The sequence below is a fragment of the Rhagoletis pomonella genome, unplaced genomic scaffold (genome assembly GCF_013731165.1).
Source record: "Rhagoletis pomonella isolate Grant_MI unplaced genomic scaffold, Rhpom_1.0 Rhpom_scaffold_00005, whole genome shotgun sequence".
NCBI classification, from domain to species: Eukaryota; Metazoa; Arthropoda; class Insecta; order Diptera; family Tephritidae; genus Rhagoletis; species Rhagoletis pomonella.
This window is the reverse complement of record NW_023458559.1, coordinates 20,431,036-20,443,722: the sequence shown is the minus strand read 5'-3', so window position 1 is coordinate 20,443,722 and position 12,687 is coordinate 20,431,036. Positions and strand designations below refer to the sequence as shown.

Here is a 12,687-nt window from a genome sequence, read left to right as displayed (position 1 = left end):
GCACCATGGCACATAAAAAATCGCTTGAGGTACTTGATCGATTGTTGCGAGATTTGCGTGGAAACGTTCAACCATTCGGGAATGAGACCCCACATACTGAAATTGAAAATAGGTGTGACAATTATCTTGTTGCGGAATATTAATCAGCCAAAACTTTGCCACGGCACGCGACTCGCATTTAAGAAATTGATGAAAAAGTAGTGTAAGTAAATATTAAACGTGACCTTTCAAAGCTGAAGAATTCCAATGATTCCGACCGATACCCCATTTCAATTTAAAAGATTGCAATTCCCAATTCGATTGACATTAGGAATCACAATCCATATTGCTCCAGGTCGAACTTTGGAAAAATATGGTTTAGATTTAGATGCGGATTGCTTCTCAGATGTTGCGTGTTCCTGTATCGGCAAACCAGATATCCTTGATATCTATGCAGAGAATGGAAAAACAAAAAATATTGTGTGCACACAAGTACTTATTACATAACCAAACACCATATAACAGGAATATGGCACAGCAAAGCGTGGCAGGGTACAGCTAGTAAATTATAAAATAATAGCTTTTGATCTCGATCGCTTTCTCTTTGTACAGAATAAATATTTATGTACAACAAATAAAATACGTACATAAAAAAGATGCAAATTCTATTAACAAAATTCTGTGGACTTTTAAAAAAGCAACTTATTGGACTTTGCACTTTTTTGTATTTTTTTGGTAAAACATGTTTTAAAACCTAAAGTTTTTCTTCAAAAGATTAGGTACCATTCGTCTTAAATCAAAAACGCTAATCACAAAAGTTATTTTGACAAAAAGTCATAGATATGTGATAGCGGTTTTTATACAATCAATTCTGATATAGGTAAATATATCGATATAAGTGGGTATCGATACTTTTAGCGCGAAACTTAGTAGGTATAGAAACTTTCTTTCGATGCTATTTCCAAGCCATGGTATCGTTTTATCCCTATGAGTCGGTATAATTTAAAGTACCAACCTTCAAAGCAACTTAGAAATCTCGACCAGTCTAACCGGGTATTTCTTTGCCCACCCTCTTGGTTCCATTTAAAACCTTGATGGTGATTAATCTTTATTCTAAAAGATAGACGACGTATGTAGGCTCTTGAATACCCGGCTTTCACCAAGCGAAGCTTGAAAGATTTTTTGGACTAATGCGTGAAAATCAACAGCCGATTTAAATGACAATAATTCCTACAAAGGATTTAAACTTTTTATTTCGCCTTTTCGATTTTAGCACATCATGAATATGTATCTGTTTTGGTTATTCTAAAAAATGTGTTTCCAAATATGAAAATAATGCTGGATTTATCAACAAAATGCAAAACCGCGTATCAGCAAAATGCAAAACCGCCTATGTGGAGTTGTAGAAATTATGTTCTAGAGTGTTACGCTCTATAAAATAATTTCTACAACTTCACATACGCGGTTTTGCATTTTGTTGATACGCGGTTTTGCACTTTAAACGACGATATATGTGTACATTATGGGTGCATCACGAAAATATTTTTGTGTGTGCCAGGTTTAATAGAACACTTATATACATATGTATGTATATTAGAGTGGTCCAAAAAAATAAAGTCGGAGTTTTAATGCCGGCACACCCTAGGATTAATCCATATCGAAAAAATATACCCCTATTTTTTATTTTGAAATCAAAAAATCAAAAAGCGTTCAAAGCTTTCCATGTGTTTTATATGCAGAAAAAACTATTTTTCGTAGAAATGGTATAAAACTCTTGAAAATCAATATTTTTCAACCGGAAAACTATGGTTCTCTTCAGGAGACTAATATCCAATTGTTTATTTAACCATTTTTTATGATTAAAGATTTTTTATTGGTCCCCCCCATTGCATTTTCTAAGGGCTTTTGAGGAGCTATAAAATATAGTTACCATGAAAAAATGTTTAAAGAAACAATCGAGTATTACTACTGGGAATCTCCTGAAGATAAGTAAAGTTTTCCGATCGAAAAATATTGATTTTAAAGAATTCTACACTATTTCTACGAAAAGATGTTTTTTTTCCATATAACATACATGGAAAACTTTGAGCGCTTTGAGCACTACCTAAATTATTTTTTATTTCAAAATAAAAGAATATGGGTATATTTTTTCGGTATATAACAGTCCTAGAAGGTGGCGGCATTAAAAATCCGACCTTTTTTTTTTACATACATTTTTGGACCACTTTAATGTATATAGAGGGCAAATTTCGGTTGTAAAACGTTATCTGCATGTTTTGCTGTAACTTTCTTATTTGATGTCCAATTCTTGAACTTTTCATGTTTTGTTTTTATAAAACTGTTTGCTTTTTTCATTGGTAGCTTTGTAATATTAGAAAATCTGCGTAAAATGCTTTTGCCATACTCCCCTGATGATCCACTCAATTTTGGTTGCAAGATGAAGGATGACGAAAATCAGGTAAATATGTAAATTAATACAACCGGAAAATAAAATACATCCTTAGTTACTACATACTTAGTAGCATGCCATCAAAATTTACAATCTTTAATAACGGCTATTTGTGAAAGATACTTACATACATACGTATGTATGTATATTAGGGTGGTCCTACGTCGATGCTCCTATAGTCAAAGATGCCACATATAAATTTTGGTCCCGATTGGAGATGGTTAAGACGTGTCGCCCAGGAGACAATGTTCAGAGTCCTCCAGGGAGACTCAAAAAATTATAATTTTTTTTTTCGTCTAATACCAAAAATCGATACTAATTAAGTCGAAGATATCACATTTAAAGTTTTGCCTCGATTGGAGTCGGTTAAGGCGTGTCGCATGGGGGTCAAAGCTCAGATTACCCTATGAAGACGTCTTAACCGACTCCAATCGGAACCACCATTTATATGTGATATATTCGACTTTAGTAGTATTGATTTTGGGTATTAAATAAAAAATAAATAAGTTTAATTTTTTGAGTTTCCAAATCCTTTGGCCTTGACCCCTTTGCGACACGCTCAATGTACTCCAATCGGGACCAAAATTTATTTGTGATATCTTCGACTAAGGTAGTATCTACTTTGGGTATTAGATGAAAAAAAAATAATTTTAATTTTTTGAGTCTCTTTAGAGGAATCTGCCCCAGTGCAACACGCTTTAACCGACTCCTACTCCGACTCGGTACCAAATTTATATGTGAAATCTGTGACCGTTGTGTTACCGATTGAGGGGATGGGATTGAAAAAAATCATTCATTTGATTTTTTAAGGACCTAATGTAATAGGATGATACGTTTTTGAATAAAATAAATTCATAGAAAAGGACCTGGGCGTCGACTGAACGCAGGATGCGAATAACAATTGACCTTTTGGCATGGTTCGTATAATTTCGTTCTTCAATTCTGGAATCGTCTCGAACTTATTAGCATAGGCCATGGTTTTCATGTAGCCCCAGATCTAAAAGTCCAAGGTTGTCAAATCGCAAAATCTAGGCGTCCATTTGACCTCGCTGTTTCATGAGTTAATGCGTCCTGGGAACTTCGTTCCTAATATGGCTATTGTTTCATGCGCTGTTTGGCAATTGTGGCACTGTCCTGTTGAAACCAGATATTGTCCAAGTCGATGCCTTCTAATTCAGGCCATAAAAAATACGGTATCATATCACGATAGCTGTGCATGACGACGATTTAAGGTTTCCGCGGCCTGGTCCACACTTTGGTAAACAGCAGCAATCTTTTCGACCGAAGGATCTATACAAAGACGCTAGGGTTTTGAAATGTTTTTCACCGACCCGGTTTCTTCGAATTTCTGCAAAAAACGGCTCATTGTAGACTCAGATGGCCGGTTATATTCACCGTAAAAGTCTCGCAACGCGTGACCTGTTTCATAAAACCTTTGGATCTCTTCGGGCTATAGTAACGCTCAATTAATAATTTTGCCAAAGCTAGCAGTACCAAGTGTCTAAAAAAAAAATAAAATAAAAAACATTAACATGTAACAAATAATAACTGTCAAAAATTTGAATCGCCTTTAAATCACCCATGTTTGCCCAAAACCCACGGCTTACTTTTATTAACTCAGTTCCCTCAACTCGCTCAACTGTTTCATTTTTCTGCAAGCAGGTAATATAAAAATATGTTAAATGTAACTTTTTAGGTGGCCGATAAAAAATCATACTAAAATTGAAAACCCCGGCGTTTTAAAAATTTGTGGCAAAAATGATCTTTTATTATTATTATTTTTTTATCTAACACAAATTCGCTGGTGGATATACATACAAAAAAATTTGTGGCAAAAATGATCTTTTATTATTATTTTTTTTGTATCTAACACAAATTCGCTGGTGGATATACATACATGAAGTATCGACATATTTTCAGACATACATGCATGGCGGTTATGTCCTCAGCCGTGAAGCATTATATCGCCTTGTCACGGATAGCTTCACAAACTCAAGTCTGTGTTACCTGCAAGATAGTCCTGACGATGACCTAGAGTTGGGTAGATGTCTGCGAAATGTTGGCGTTGTTGCTGGAGACAGTCGTGATGCTATGGGTCGCCAGCGGTTTATGCCATTTCCACCGGAGGAATATTTGGTAGACCTTAAACCAGATAAGCAGGAATGGTTCGTGAATCGCTCCTACTACGAAATTAATGTAAGTATTTATGAAGATTTCTTAAATGGACGTTTTTAAATTTTTTAAATGTGTCTCTGCTTACAGGCCACTACGAGACAGATGGCAAGAGATGCAATTTCGTTTTATAATGTGAATGCTCCAATAATGGTCACACTGGATTACTATTTATATAAAATGAGAATTTTCGGAAGAAAAAAATCTACACCGAACGCAAATAAAACGAAGCTAACAACTCCAGGCAACTGAATTTAAATAAAGATATACGCATTTAGAATTTTCGTTGTTTATGTTTTCGACAGGGAGTATTATGTACATATTTTGGAACGAAAAATTACACTGAAGATGGCACAACGCCGACACCGAGTTATCTGCATACCAAATTTGACAAGGGAAATTTAAACACATTTATTTTCGACAAGCGACTTTCAAACCCGCAGAAACCGTTAAAGACTAGAAAAAATCCATACACATTACATTTATACTATTAGTTGCGATCCCGTTCGAGTCCGGACTAGTCAGGAATAGTCAGAATCAGTCAGATTTTACTGGAAATCGATCCCGTACTCGGTTCTCTGACTATTGAGAGGACAAAAAAGATAGTAAATACGGTTATCTCTCTGTCAGAAGTTGCCAGTTTTAGTCCGAGAATTTTTTGCTGGTAAATTATGGTAAATGTGTCAAACGATCAGCTGTAATTAGGGATGTCAATTTTCGGGGTTTTGTCGATCCCGGGATTTTCGGGATCTGAAAATACAATCCCGGGATCCCGGGATTGTCCCGAAATTCAGGTAACACATCTGTGATCATCCTATTATAGTATTTTAAATCAGATTGATATAACAAAAAAAAGTACAATTTATTGTAATTCATTTACATATTTATTAAGGCGATAAATCAGTATTTTCAATCAACAAAAAACAAACATAAAATTTGACAAACATATATGTATGTAGGTACATATCCTCATTAATTTATAACATAGTTTTTGTACTACAAGTACAAATGCATATACGGTCATCCCAGAAATATTTTGCATAGATTTTTTTTTGCAATATTCAGAATATTTTTCATGGTATTTTTTTTTGTTAATTTAAAAAAATATATACGTATGTGCAATTTTGAAGTTGCTAAAACATCCCGTTGACATTTTATATATTTTTTTTTGCCACAAAAAAATTCGTTATAAGGAAGAAAATGCCCAACATCGTCAGTAAAAAAATTCAAAAATCAAGGGAGTTTTTAGCAACTTTAAAATTGCACTTTATTGTATTAAATTGAATGGGCTATAAAACTGCATAATAGAATTTTTTTTTTAAATTATAATTAAAAAGTTTGATATTTTCTCTTAAGTGTGAAATTTTGATTTACATGATTATTGTTGTAAAATGAGGTATATATTTTTTTAATTAACAAAAAATACCATGAAAAATATTTTGAATATTGCAAAAAAGATCTATACAAAATATTTTTGTAAGTGACTGTATTTGGCACAGCAGTAACTGCCTATGTAACTATATAAAATTTTTTAAATCACTGTTTGAGATCAATTTAAGATATTATCAGTATATTTAAGTAATAATAAAAAAGTTAACACATTTAAGTAAAAAATAAATATATAAGCGCATCACCTATTCCATTTTGAGCGAAGCAAAATTATTCCTTCTTTTGATGGAAATGCGATCTTAAAGAAATTATAGCATTAAGGGTTGCAAAAAATTCTTGTTTTGCCCTTGAGAGGGGATATTTGTGATAAAAATTTAATTGGCTAACAAAAAAATTGTTTCCAGCAATCCCGGGATTTAAATCGACTAATCCCGGGGTATTCGGGACTAAAAAAGACCGGGATCCCTAGCTGTAATGTGTTTGGCAACCAAATTGTAAACAAAAGAAAAGTGCACTCTGCTAATTCATATTGAAAAGTATTTAATTACTTGTTTAAGTGGATTTTAATTAATTTGAAAGTATTTTTGGTTATTTACATGTGTGAGCTTAATGTGTTTACATACAAAATAAGCAAAAACTTACAACCAAATTTTGGAGGTTATGTTGAAGTTGACAGAAGTTACCATTTTTTACTAGAAAGCGATCCCGTACTTTTCAATGTTACTCTCTCACTCTGAGCGATTTTTTATTTTTTGACAGTTTTACTAGTTTTAGTGCGAGGAATACGGGATTGCACCTATTATTAGCTGTACCCTGCCACGCTTAGCTGTGGCATATCACGGTTATTAATTATTAACGAAACAAAGCATACGTTTCATATGAGTTTGATTTTGTAATAAGTACTTGTGTGCACACAATATTTGTCGTATTTCCATAGACATAGATATCAAGGATATCTGGTTTGCCCACGCGGGAACATGCTACATCTGAGACGCAATCGGCATCTAAATCTAAACCACACTTTTTTAAAGATTGACCGTAAGCTTTATTGATTGTAATTGCGAACGCCAATCGAATTGGGAATTTAAATCCTTTAAATTGAAATTGTGTATCGGTCGGAATCATGGGAATTCAAGTTAAAATCTTTGCTTCCACTACGTTCTTCATCAATTTCTTACCTGTGAGTCGCGTGCCGTTGCAGAGTTTTGGCTGATTAGTATTCCGCAACATGATAGTTGCCACACCTATTTTCAATTTCCGTATGTGAGGTACCCCTGAAAGATTAATCGAGTTCAAAGATTTCGTTGGATAATTAATTCCTTCCTCTTCCTCTGTTACCAACATCGCGGCCCGCGTTCAATACTTTCAGATCAGGAGCGTTTCTGTCCATTCGAACGACATGGCCAAGCCAGCGGAGCCGCTGAATTTCAATTCGCTGCACTATATCTATATCATTGTAAAGCTCATATAGCTCATCATTAAATCGTATGCGGTATTCGCCATCGCCAACGCGTAAAGATCCGTTAATCTTTCGCAGAACCTTTCTCTCGAAAACTCCAAGAGCCGCTTCATCAGATGTTTTTATTGTCCATGTCTCGGAGCCATACACCAGCACAGGCATGATGAGTGACTTATAGAGTGTGATCTTTGTACGACGAGAGAGGACTTTACTTCTCAATTGCCTACTCAGTCCAAAGTAGTGTTGCCACAAAAAAATTACCAAATTCCCCAAAAACAAATGAAAAGTGCTCAAAATCCGGACAAATTACTTAAAATTTTCTTATTACAGATATGAGTATTGTGCACTGCCTACTATTTACAGGTACTTAGTATAAAAAAATTAGTTACATTCTGCAATTCAGTTGGTACATTTGTTCTTGCGGCTCAAACAAAGTATCACTGTTATTTTATATGGCTTGGTTTTTATACATATAATATTGCTGCTACTATATCAGTGCTCAATCTGGTCCTCAAATCAGTCCAACACATTTTTAAACTACTACATATACGTTCTGATAAAGCATTAGAAAAGGGTTATATTAGTAATGCAGTTATAATTTTTATATCTTTCATGAGCATGAAATGGTATTATAACTTTGGTCCGATGTTTGTAAGTACCAGAATATAGACCCATTAAAATGTATACATAAATGATCAGAACGTCTAGCGGAGTCGAGCTAGCCATGTCCGTCTGTCTGCCAGTCCGTCTGTTTGTATGCAATCTAGTCTCTCATTTTTCGAGATAGCCGGATGAAATTTAGTAGGTGGATGTATTTTTATAATGTTTTAATCATTTGTCGGAACCGGAAGAATCAGTCCACTATAACATATAGCTCCCATACATCTGATTGTTCAGATATGAGATTTTTCGTTATAACTCCTCCATTTAAGCAGCTAGGAACATGAAATTTTGCACTGTTATCACTTTTTATGAAAAGAATACTTTCAATGAAAATGGCGAGGATAGGGTCGCTATATCCTATAGCCTCCATATAACTGATTGTTCAGTTATGAGATTTTTTGCCGTAACTTCTCCATTTATGCAGATAGGAACATGAAAATTCGCACCGTTTTCACTCATTATTAACAGAACACTTACAGTGAAAATAACAAAGATCGGGACACTAAAACAGATACCTCCCATGCAACTGATTGTTCAGTTATGAGATTTTTTGCCATAACTTCTCCATTTATGCAGATAGGAACATGAAAATTCGCACCGTTTTCACTCATTATTAACAGAATACTTACAGTGAAAATAACAAAGATCTTGTCACTAAAACATATATCTCCCATGCAACTGATTGTTCAGTTATGAGAATTTTTGTTATAACTCCTCCATCTGTGCAGCTGGGAACATGATATTTCCACCCATTATCAAAAAAATACTTGCAGTGCATATGGCGAAGATCGGGTTCCTATAACCTATAGCCCCCACACAAATGATTGTTCAGATATGAGAATCTTTGTTATAACTTCTCCATATACATATGCAGCTAGAATCATGAAACTTCGCAATATTTTCAGTCATTGTGAACAGAAAGTTTACAGTAAAATTAACAAAGTTCGGATCACTATAGCCTATTTATTGCCTCCATACAACTGATTGTTCAGATTTGGGGTTTTATTGTAAAACTCCTTTATTTGGACAGCTAAAACCGATAAATTTCGTAAGCTATTTTATAAATAATAATACAAGGTCTAGTGAGAAAATGGGCAAAATTTATGCTGTATAAGCTTTATCTCTTATACCACTGATTGTTCAGATACCAGTTTTTGCGACATATCTCCTTTATGTAAGAAGCTAACCTCATTAAATTGTGTTACCGGTTTACATACCGATCACACAGCAATGCAAATCATATATAAGGTATAACTTCCACTCTGATCGTTTAGATTTTTTATATATGTATCTTCTCTATCTATGTATGCTGTAAATATATAAATTTTTTCAAATGCAGTAGTCTGTTAAAGTAAAATTTTCAGATGTTCATGAAAGGTATGAAGCAGAGAGCTGCATGGATACACTCAAATTACATTTTAAGTCACTCGCTTTCTTTTCACATCTGCACACACCCGCACTCATTTATTTCCAAACATAACGTGCGATAGCACTGAAAAAATATTGTCGGTTGAGTGAGTAATTCACACTATTAAGTGCTCGATTCAAATAACAAGTGCTTGATTTGAAAAACAAGTGCATGGCATAACTGCTGTAATGAAAATATCAAAGAAAAAACATTTGTAAAGACAATTTTTGTTAATTTTATTGGTTTCCTAACTGCATATTATAATGCAAAAATATCAAACTGGTTAAGGGCATCATCATTTGACAAAAGGTGGCACCTTTTGTCAGAAATAACATTTCCAGCAAAAGAAAAAACTCTTTCTGACGGTGCGCTAGTTGAAGGAGTGGCTATTACTCTACGACTGAGTTTATGCAGCTGCGGCATTTCGCATTTGTGTACCTCCCACCAATTAATTATATCGAAGTCCGTATGAAAATATACCTCAATATTTTCATATCGCCGCAGCTCTGCAGTAGCTTTATCAGTTCTGCTCATAAAGGTAGGTTGTTTAAGAAGACCTGAAAACAGCTCAAAGTTGTCTGAAAGTAACAAAGGTGTATCCGCAATTTGTGGTTCCGTTGTACTGTCAGAATTCTCAGTTAACGTTCTCATAATTTGTAAACATTTCCCTTTTGTGTACTTTTGCTCAGATTCGGTAAAGTTCTTGAGCTCTTTTGCTGGCAGGTAAAAAAAGCACAATTTTGTGCAAATCTGTTAGTTTTCAACAGCAACTGTTTTTAAATAATAAAGTAACTTATTTTTCAAGTCCCTTATAAAGCCGATGTCTTCTGAGGTAACATTGCATTTCTTTTGTAGACTAGTTATATAAATGTACGTCAGGTGCATAACAAAATACTTTAGTAAAACTCAGAGTGAAAAATGCATTAAATTTTTTAATGCATAGCATTTTAATGTAAATGAAAAAGATTAATGCATTAATTTTTGATATTTAATGTAAATGAAAATTTCGATGCATTAATTCCGAAGAAATAATGCCAATGATTGCTATTGCAATAATTTATTGCATTAAAATTATAACAAGCATTAAAAACCCATTAACTAATTTTATTTTGAAGTAAAAATTCTTTGCTGACGTTGAGGGTAGAATTTTAAGGTCAAAAAAGATAGTGACGGACGTTAAGGCTGGTTTTCACTATGTCAAGTTCAATGGCATTTGTCGTTAAATAGGTAAAATCACATTGTCATAGCTCCATTTGAAAAACGGTTTATTAATTGATTAAGATCAGAGTAGGTCCTCAGTCGTGTACATGCGCTGCTAAACTGGCTATCTGTCCGTTTTTGGCTCATACTTAATATATGTAATCGGTATGCATCAACAATCAACATAAAAATCTACAAAAGCACTCTGCGTTGCATGCACATTGGCTTTCATTTTCATACATAAAACATCTAACAATGTTTAGAAGAATTTTTCTATAAAAATACACATAATATAATGAACCTGAAGAAACTATTAGTAATTATTCCAAGTCCTTCCAAAAGAGGTTATTTATATTTTACTAGAAAAAAAAATTTAATGAAAAGAAGTCTGATGAGGAAATGTGGTGATTTCCGAAATAGCTATCACTTCTACCATTTTTTCAAATTATTTTTGCTTTTCCACAATAAATTTTCATTTAAAAAACGGCCTCGAGCTCAATATAAATTGTTGGAAAAAATTTAATGGTTTTTAATAATGCAAACGAGCAAACGTATTAAACATTTTAGTGCATTAAAATTTTTTCATTAGCATTAGCTTGGCTAATTTAATGAAAAAAAAATTTCATTAGCATTACATTTTTCAGAATTAATGCATTGAAATATTCATTTGCATTAAATTTCATAAATTAATGCATTAATTTTTTACATTAAAATTATTGCTTTAAATACCATTAATGCATTAAAAAATTAATGCATTTTTCACAACTCTGGTAAAACTTATATATTTAAAAAACTACTTCATCAATATCCATTTTTTCAAAATTGTCGTATTCTCTACTAATTGTTTGAAGTCAATGGGTGTCATTCGATAGCTCGACTTGCTTTTCATAACAGCATTTTTCACTCGCATGATTTGATTTGGAAAGAGTATATCAATGCCATGGTGAAATAATAACAAGGTGTTGTCAGTAGCGACGTGTTTGTTGTAATTTTGACAAGATCGGCATGCTTATTTTCAGTGCTGCCGATCTTAATTTTTATAATGCTATTAGTTGGGAAATTGTATTTAAAATACTCCATTTTAGTATTTCATTTTATCGTGATTTTTAAAGAACTTGGTGTTTTCAGAACGATATTAATAATTAAAATTGCTGGATTTGTATAATTTTTGTCCTCAAAATATAAAATATAAAAGATATCGTAGTTATCAATGGAAAAAGACGTACACAAAAATCGTATGGAAAGTCGATTTTTTTATATTAAATATCTTTTGCTGCATTGTCATAATATCGAGCCAAATGGACTACTGATACACTAGAATAGAGCGGCAGCATGGTTAAATTACGACTTCGCTTATATTATCGATATTTATGTGTTTTAATCTATATGTCAGCCGCTGTGGCGTAGTGGCAAGCAGTGCGCGCTCCACTCCGCAGCACCTGGGTTCAAACCCTGGTCAAAGCAACATCGCAAAAAATATAGAAAAAAGGTTTTTTCTTAACAGCGGTCGTCCCTCGGCAGGAAATGGCAAACCTCCGAGTGTATTACTGCCATGAAAAACAGCTTCTCATAAAAATGCAATCGCCGTTCGGAGTCGGCGTAAAACTGTAGGTCCCTCCGCTTTGTGTGACAACATCAAGGCGCACGCCACAAGTCGGAGGAGAAGCTCGGCCAAACGCTAACATATTGTGTAAGCGCCAATCTGTATATCGTCGTTTAAAGTACAAAAGCGCGTACCGGGGTTCTGCAAAACCTCGTAACTGACATTTGTGCCAAAAAACATATTTGCTCACCGGAAGCTCCTGTCATCAAACCCTTAACCATTTATACTAAATATCGATACCTAGCCATAAGGAGAAGAGATAATTAAGTTTAAAAGAGAGAACCGTTTTTAATTAAGAGTAAAACTTCTCTCTCCTGTAAAATTTAGGCAACCTCACATACGAGGTTTTGTATTTTCTTGATGCG

General features: G+C 33.9%; 1 protein-coding gene across 1 annotated transcript in view; it reads left to right on the top strand.

Annotated features, from left to right (window-relative positions):
• The window catches only part of LOC118740033 (glycoprotein-N-acetylgalactosamine 3-beta-galactosyltransferase 1-like), a 65,026-nt gene extending 60,174 nt beyond the window's left edge, over positions 1-4,852 (top strand). The window contains exons 2-4 of the mRNA XM_036471530.1: positions 2,341-2,437; positions 4,349-4,624; positions 4,691-4,852. Of these exons, the coding sequence (XP_036327423.1) occupies positions 2,341-2,437; positions 4,349-4,624; positions 4,691-4,852 (535 nt within the window). The remainder of the gene's footprint in view (positions 1-2,340; positions 2,438-4,348; positions 4,625-4,690) is intronic.
• The last annotated feature ends 7,835 nt before the right edge of the window (positions 4,853-12,687 follow it).